At 35.2% G+C, this 8,876-nt stretch overlaps 1 protein-coding gene across 3 annotated transcripts; it reads left to right on the plus strand.

Annotated features, from left to right (window-relative positions):
* The first annotated feature begins 5,876 nt into the window (after window positions 1-5,876).
* On the plus strand, window positions 5,877-8,410 carry LOC149178327 (uncharacterized). Of its 3 annotated transcripts, none has more exons than XM_089423605.1 (4): window positions 5,877-5,921; window positions 6,378-6,668; window positions 6,878-7,602; window positions 7,875-8,410. In XM_089423605.1, the coding sequence occupies exons 1-3, from the start codon at window positions 5,892-5,894 to the stop codon at window positions 7,295-7,297; spliced, it is 741 nt and encodes a 246-aa protein (XP_089279731.1). In that variant the 5' UTR covers window positions 5,877-5,891; the 3' UTR covers window positions 7,298-7,602; window positions 7,875-8,410. The 3 variants fall into 3 exon arrangements, with proteins under 3 accessions (XP_089279731.1, XP_089279733.1, XP_089279732.1); XM_089423607.1 differs by having other exon boundaries at window positions 5,878-5,944; XM_089423606.1 differs by having other exon boundaries at window positions 5,909-6,028.
* Window positions 8,411-8,876: the final 466 nt, after the last annotated feature.

The raw sequence follows: 8,876 nt of genomic DNA on the forward strand, positions 1-8,876 counted from the left end.
ATGGTAAATCTAAAACTATTCAAATCTCCCCCGTGAGCCTCAAACTTCCCCTCATTACTCTTTCTATAGTAATGTGATTAAGGGGTTGAAAACTTAGGATCAAGGGGTTTAGTATACAAATTGTGAATGGTTGCTTGTCACATTAAAATAGAAGAACACACACACACACACACATATATATATATATATATATATATATATATATATATATATATATATATATATACACACACTTTGCATTTCTTAAGATATATAACAATTGCAAACACAAAAATCCCCCCTAGCCACAAACTTCCCTGCGATCAATATCATGCCATCATTAAGTGGTATTCTGCTTCCTTTCCCATGTCTACTCTTGCAGTGTCTTTCTTTTTCTTAATGTCTTCCTTTTCCCTTTTTTGTACCTAGGATTATTACAAACAAAAAAACATCTTTTTTCTCTAGTTTTTCATTTCTCTCCAACTATGTTAGATATCTTTCTTTCCACTCAACATGACACTTATCTTTACTTGCACTATCTCTTGATGGTGATTACTCCTCCTACAAGGTAGGGTGGAATTTTGACAACTAACACTTCTTACTTTCCATTACTTACGTCTCAACCACTTTAATAGTTTTTTTTGACAATAGAGCAACCTCACTACTCACATAATAATTCCCATAATATTTCCAAAAATAATATTTTATTAATTATTACATATAAACATTTACATTTGTCATTCAAGATATTTAAATTTAGTCTTGGCACCGTAGTCGGGGTCTCTAACCTAAATATTTAAAAGTAAACATAAAACCATAAAGTCTTACCAAAGTAATTGCCATAGGGTTTTTTAGAAATAACATGTGACATATTGCACAAAAAAAATCATTATGGGTTGAATAAAAAAAATGTTAAAGCATTTCACATACAAAAGAAGCTTAGGTGCAATAGATATGACATTTTTTTAAGCCTATTACATAGAAACGAACTGTAGGTGTGATACATATAAGGTAAAAGCTTTTAAAGGTTTATATGAGACACAAATGACAAACTACTTTAAGTGTGACATTCTTATCACATGAAATAAAACCTCTGGTGTTACACACCAATGACATGAATTAAATAATTGGTGCGATACAAAAACTCCCAAAATTTATGAACCTGTGACATATCACATAAAAAAACATTTTTCTTGTGATACATAAAATTGTTTAAGACGCATCAAATATGTTAAGTAAACCATAAGTAATTATATTCCCTTGTATATTAGCTTCAAGGGAGTTATCACCAACAAAATTATCTTAGGTTTCTCATTGATACTAGTTTTATTGGATTGTAAACCGAACCAAGAGATTTGAGTTTTAGGGAATTATTAATTTGTTTATGCACTTATTTGAAACACATGATATCTCTATACTATTTCATCACTTGTAATATTATTTAAGAAAAAGCTATAGGAAAAATAATGCAACTCTTTACTATGTAGTTTTAGAAAAGATAAGAGCCTTGGCCTTGTTAGATTTGATTTATTGCATAGATTACTTCAATTGAAATTCAACCTTGGGAAGTTTCACTACATGTTTTCTTCCCCCATTATTGTCTATGTCAAAAAGAATTTGTTGCTTCATCCTTGTCATGGCATTTTTTGAATATTTTGTTCCTTGTCAGTATCTCTTGAGAGAAAATAATCCACTTATGCAACACATTGTATGGATCAAAAGTTTCTACTTGCATGGCATATTGCTGAAAGTACCACTTTAAATGCAACATATCCTTAACATATATCGCACAAATTTCTCCAATTTCCACATATTGTATCTCTTTAACCTTTCTATCTTGGCAACAACCCTTTCTATATCACACCCTGGCAAGCGATATTTTTATGTGATATGTTGCACTTACCTAAATTTGATATCTTTAGAACAATTTTTTTATAGCATTAAACCAATGTTTATTGAGGTGTAATACACTATAAAGAATGTTGCACTAAACTAAAGTCGTTTATGTGGATTCAATACAAATGGTTTATAAAACATGTTACAATCAAATTAATTTTGGCAAGACACACAAAATTTCCAAACATGTTATACCAAATGTCTTTTTCAATGTGATGAAAAAACTTTAAAAAATACATTACACAATTTTTTTTAGAGTGAGACACAAAAAATACAGTGTTTTTCTATGAAGTTTGGTGAAATATATATATGAAATAAGAATTTCACTACACATTGCATCTTCTCAAAAAAAAAATTATCCTTATAATATTGTATTTCAATTTTTTTTTAAATTAAGTAATTATTATCATTATCATTTTATTTTTAAATTATATAAAAATAATACATTATTATAAATTTTATTAATTTTATATTCATTTTGATTTTTAATTTTTATTGTATAATTACGTCAATCAATGTACCTATTTCAACTCACAATGAATGTAAGCTTGTAAAATTTGATTTTTTTTTTAAATTAATGAACGGACGTAATCAATGTTACTTTGATTAACCCATATAGGGTTGTGATTTTTGGGAGCCCTCTCCTCTTGAGAGTTACAACTTGAAAATAAAATAAAAAGGAGCTAAACCATGAAATTGGTTCAATCGGGGTGTGGTGGCAAAAGTGGTGGTTGAGGTATTGCAGCTTATAAAGAAGAAGTTGGACTTAGATTTTGTAAAATTGTTTGTTTTGTTTTTTAATTATTTAATACAATTATAATTTAAAATAAAATAAAAAGAAGTTAAACCATGAAATTGGTTAATTTGGGTGTTGTGGCCAAAGTGGTGGTTGAGGTAATGCAGCGTATAAAGAGGAAGTTGGATTTAGTTTTTTATAATTTCTTAATACAAATGGATGTAATTATAACTTAATTCAAAAAAAATTATATTTAAAATTTCAAATCATATATTTTTTAATAATTTTTTAATAAAATTAAATTTAAATAATACATTCCTCTTTGATATTATGAGAATGGTTTATGGTATTGTGATAGAATGGTTTGTGAAATAGTGGTAATATATTTGAATATTTTGGCATGTATGACTGGCTTTCAATCCTAGACACAGTTTTTAAAGTTTATAGTTGAGTTTACAATACTTTCAATTCAAAAAAATATTTTAAATTTGGAAATGCAATTGGGAAATTTTACTGCAGGTGCTCAGAAACAAAGGAATATGCCAGAACTACCTATGTATGCATCTGTGTGGAAATGGACTTCAACGTCGGATTCCCAGCTGAAATAAACCTAACAAGTAAAGACTATGTGTGGAATCAGAAACTCGATTATGAAAGTGTCCTCTTCAGATGTCGATCCTGCTTTGAGACAGGCCATCTAGCCAAAAATTGCCCAAAAGCCTCCCAGAAAAATTTTGCTAGAAAAAATCACCACAGATCTACATGGTGGGAAGGAGCACAAAAAGAACACTACATTGTCATCAAAGAAGAATACTCTCGAGAAAACTCTGAATCACAAGAAATCGGGCACGAAAGAAACAACTCTCAAGACAATCAGGGGAAAAGCCCCGCCTAACAACAAAAAATTGAACTCGACAACCCCTCAAGCATCAACAATTATGAGGATTTGAATACCGCACAAAATAAATCTTCATTTACTAGCAAAGCAGATCTCTTAGACCAAACTTCTTCTACGACTATCTTCAAAAGGACGAACACAATAAATCGCGAAGCTAAGACACCAATGTCCCAAGAACCAGAAGAGATGAAGGAGATGCAAGATAAAGGAAGTTGGAAGACCATAGAGGAAAAAAAGAAAGCTACAACACCAATCTCGCCAAAAAAGATGAGGAGCCAGACAATTAAAAACTAAGAAAATTATAGGTCCAATAGACCAATTTGGTCTCAGTGGACGTTAACCACCATCATCATCATCATAACACTTTCAATTCAAAAAATATTTTAAATTTTAAGTAAAGTTAAAGTGATGCTTATAAGTTTATATTAATTATATTTATTAATATGGTTGTATTAGTTATAATTATTAGATTAATATATAAAATTTATATTATATAATTATTATATTAATATATTTAGAGGAGAAATATATTACTAACTTTATTTTTCCATGTAAATCAATTAATTTATATGGAATTTAGTTTCGCCCCAAAAAAACTCTTATAAAAAAGATTAAAAATAAAAGTTACATTAACGAAAGTTAAACTATCCTAAGAAGGCAGGAAACCAAATCTAAAATAGTTAGATCTACCGGCATCGATGACAAGTGATTGCACTACTCTACATGAAAATGTCACGTGTCTGGTGATTATGATATTCTCCACTAACTTGCAATTGGCGCAAAATTATTGGACGTTAATGCTTTTGTTAAATACACGGAATTGTGGGAGCCGCTGTGCACATGGCTGTGAGCCACTTTCCACAAATGGTCACCATGTCCTAACCAGATAGAAAGCATTAACAGGTGGCGCTAATCTCGTTGGAAATTCAAAAAAAGGTACCTGTCCCACTCAAAACCAGAAAGAGCGGAGTAAGACGAGATGGCTAAACCGCGTAGCCGGGCCGCGGGGACATAGATGATAAGGAAGCAGAAGATCGGCTGCTTCGTTTTTGTTTTCAATGAATTAATGATTCCACTCAACTTGCCCTATAAATGAGAGATCTCTTAGGTGCACCGATTTATCCAGAGTGTTGTTTTAGAGATTGCCAGCGGAAAATCATCTTAAAACTGTACGCTCCTTTCTTTCTGTTGGTCGTTAACGAAGAGCTGCAATCTTAGAATACTCTGAAGACTAGAGATTTGTAGATCAGTGATGGATCTCAAAGTTGCGATAGCAATCCCCAAAGATTCTGCGGGGCACGTGTGCCGTATCTCCCAAGCCTTCTCACCGCCAATGCCGCAGAAACAGAACGGGGGAACTCCCACTCTTTCTGCTCCAAGGAGGAAGCGAGGAGTTAACCAGAGGCAGCTCGTTATAAAAGCTGCAAGGTCTGGCGAATACCAATTTGGTTCAGGTAGGTCGTTTTGTTCATGACTGCAGAAATTATGGATATTTATCTGTAGTGGACTGCACCGACCCTTCAAACAGTTACATTAAGTGCCGAATTGTTTTGAATGCAGGTGGCCGGAACATAGTGGACGCCAATATGATACTTCTGAGAAAGCGAATGTTCGACCTCAAAATGCAGGAGACAAATTACAAGACTCCGGAAGAGTACATGGAATGGGAGAAAGAATTATATCCCGCGTATCATGCGCAGGTATTCAGGGCAATTGCATGGTTGCAGTACACTTTGATCAACACTCGCCCTGTTGTTGCAATCACACTTTTGAGTTTGATATCTGTCAGCGTTCCCTTATCGATTATTATTGTATCAGCGAATCCTGTAAGCCGCGTGGGTCAAATTACGATGGCGTTACTTAGTAGCTTGCACAGTTAATGATGTGCAAATGACGTAACTGGAAATTATAATGCATGAATGTAGAAAGAAAAACAGTTAAATATGTCATTTTTGCGTTCACTTTCCCATATTTTAGAGATCTAGTTTTCGCTGATAGGCGTCTTATATTGCTATCGGCTTTGCATAATTTTATTTTTTACCAAGGAATTTTTTAGTCATCGTACCATATGATTGAGATTAATCTCTCCAGCCTTAACCTTGTTACGCCGTAAGGCGTTTCCCTCTGAAATCAATTCTCCCAATTGCCTTTCTGTCATAATCCTGATCGTCAGATAGATTGTTAGACGATTAAATGTTTTTTGACCATCAGATGTTACTGCGTGCGTCGACCGGTTCTGTGGCTCCGCTGGATGCAACGAATCGGTTCGGTGGCTCCGCTGGGTGCATACAAAGTGGTGGCCGTGGGCCGACCGCGTGATCAGATCGGCGATATAGTGGAAATATATGTGTCCACTTACAGGTCATGGCGTAAGTGAGAGTCATGGCATTTGGCCCTAGGCCTGACATGAAGGTCGGGTGAAGCATCTTATGCATGTCTGTTTATCTCTATGTTCTCTTTTTCTTTGATTCTGGTTATCTGTAAGATTTCTCTTGTAAACTGTTGAATAGATGCAGCAGGTATTTTTCTTTGGTTTTGGTTATTTGTGAGATTGCTCTTGTACATGGTTGAATAGATGTAGCAACAGATCTTGTAACCTGTGGGTATGGATTTTCAGAAATATTTAAATGTTTAAGAAATGAATTTTACGTTTGACCATTCTTAGTAATCCAGTGATACGGTGTTGCTAGAATCTGGAAAATGGTTAAGGGGAAGAATCTTGAAAGTGGTTAAGACTCTGGCATAATTCTTTCTGGAACTTAAATTATTTCTCATTCCCAAATTCATGATAATATCTTTACTATTATCGTATCGTTGAGACTTATCGTATCTTTAGAGACTTATTTTGTATGTAAATGTGTTTGTCAGGACGGTTCCGAACCCTGTCGTGTTCGAGGCATTCGAATCCCTAAAGGTCAGGATCCGCCTGAATTCAATAAGAGTGTGATCATTAATGGGTTGCGTCTTCTAGTAGTAGAACATCCCGTAGATTTGTCGAAAATCTTTTGTTCGGCTATCTCTGGAGAGTTGGTATGGCTTCGCCTGCACAATTGTCGCTTCATCTCCATCCCTCGTACCATTTCTTTGCGAAAGTTAAGGGTTTTGGAACTTAAAGGTCCTCCGGGTAATATGGAACGGTTTTTCAATGAAATTGATGAGGTAAGTGATTGTTTTTTATTTGGGTGTGTTTTGGGGATTTTTCTGTATTTAAAATATATTTATATTAAAAAAACATTAACTACAGTCAAATTCCAACAAAAGCTTCACATACTGAGACAACACCATTTTCGATTAACCATAACCATAATTTTTTTCACTGTTCATATTTTCACATCTATCTGTTTTCACATATATCATGTTGATTGCAGATTCCTTGGGAATTGGCTGAATTGAGTATTGATAGCGCGTTCATCACATCTACAAGTGCTTCGAGCAGCAGCATCCAGCCGGTTGATTTTCATCATTCAGAGAGGTTTTCTCATAGAAAGATTTCTAAGTCATCTGAGAAAAACATCTCCAGAGCTCAACAAGAAAATATCTCTAGAACCCAGCAACGCGTCATGCCAGTTTTCATCTCAGGCGCCCAGGAAGGGGTCATGCCATCTGTTACCTCCAGCAGCAATCAGCAGGGCAACATGCCATCTATTTTCCGTTTTCTCGGGTGGATAGGATCCTTCCTCACAAACGTGACAAAGATACAGCTGACAAATCTCAGTTTTCTACGAACACTCCCAATTGACTTTTCGGAACTTAAAATCTTACCGACTGCTTTCATCCACTGGCTCTAATACGTTCTAATCCCCGAGGCTACGCTAATCGACTCGGATGGGCTGAGCTACACCGGGCTGCTCAGCTACACACAGAGGAGAGGACCCATACGGGAATACACACACAGATAAGATATATATATATATATACGTATATATACATATTACATATTTAGGGAACCCTGAATGTTGAAGGTTTGAGGTCATTGGAAGAGCTTAGAGCAGAGGAGTGTTGGAAGCTGCAGAACATAAAGGCATTGAGTCAACTGAAAAGGGTCAATTGTCTCCAAATTTCAACTCAGATTGGAACTATTTCCCATTCTTCGGTGAGCGTCTAAAGGATCTCTAACATCGAACAATTATTCATTAAAAAGCATAGCTGTGTATGCCTAGGGAATAATGGATAATAAGCTATGCCTATCATAGTTTCAATTTGAAAACAATACGTTTTATTTGTGCTGTGGATTGTTGAAGTTGAATTGGGGTTATTTGTGCAGACGTCCAAACATCAACTACCATATATAGTGAAAAATATGATATTAGATTTGAAGAAATAATTCCTTTCAACTTAAATCAATTCATTGTGATTTTCTTTCAGATCTTTGAGAAGGCATTGCGTTCTGAGGAGACTGCGCGGACTGTTGGAGAGCTGGATGCTACAAACACAATTACATCTCCTTTTGTGTTTCAAGAGGTCCATAGACATTTACCAGTGTTGATGTGCTTTATCACCACGAACATGGGGAGGAGTGATAGCTTTAGTGTAAGTTTTAGACAGAACACACGTCGTGGCCAACCTGAGGTGTATGAAACCGTCCGTGGGAACGGATCAGGTGGGAGAATGTTACATATATATATGTGGAAAGAAGACTCAAAGTTATTTAAAGATGAAAATTGCTACGACGAGGTCGTTATTTATCACAATAACCATGGCTACGATGGCAGTTGGAATGGGAAAAAATTGGATGCAGGGGAAGTTGATAAGGGATGGGTAATGGCATATTCAAGTGAAACCCAGGTTTCACAAGTTTGCAACCAAATCATGAGAGTCTGTTTGGGATGAGATCACTGTAAATATATTTTCAATTGTATAATGATACAATTACTGAATAAATTTTAATTTTAAAGATTTTATTATTTGGTTGTGTAATCATATTTTATGGTTTAAAATTAACCATAATAACTCACATGTTGAAATTTTTAAGGCGTAAGGCGTTTCTCTCTGAAATCAATTCTCCCAACTGCTTTTTTGTCATAATCCTGATCGTCAGATAGATTGTTAGACGATTAAATGTTTTTTGACCATCAGATGTTACTGGGTGAATCGACTGGTTCTGTGACTCCGCTGGATGCAGCGAATCGGTTCGGTGGCTCCGCTGGGTGCATACAAAGTGGTGGCCGTGGGCCGACCGCGTGATCAGATCGGCGATATAGTGGAAATATATGTGTCCACTTAAAGGTCATGGCGTAAGTGAGAGTCATGGCATTTGGCCCTAGGCCTGACATGAAGGTCCTGACATGAAGGTTGGGTGAAGCATCTTATGCATGTCTGTTTATCTCTATGTTCTCTTTTTCTTTGATTCTGGTTATCTGTAAGATT

The sequence above is a fragment of the Pinus tabuliformis genome, chromosome 4_1 (assembly GCF_031772625.1).
Source record: "Pinus tabuliformis cultivar Carrire ecotype Pingquan chromosome 4_1, CPIR1, whole genome shotgun sequence".
Taxonomy (NCBI): Eukaryota; Viridiplantae; Streptophyta; class Pinopsida; order Pinales; family Pinaceae; genus Pinus; species Pinus tabuliformis.

Bases quoted from the DNA above. Each gene is read 5' to 3' on its own strand.
- LOC149178327 (XM_089423605.1), top strand. From the start codon at position 5,892: ATGGCATTTGGCCCTAGGCCTGACATGAAG. The intron at 5,922-6,377 runs GTCGGGTGAAGC...TGTGTTTGTCAG, and splicing joins GCCCTAGGCCTGACATGAAG to GACGGTTCCGAACCCTGTCG. The intron at 6,669-6,877 runs GTAAGTGATTGT...TGTTGATTGCAG, and splicing joins TTTTCAATGAAATTGATGAG to ATTCCTTGGGAATTGGCTGA.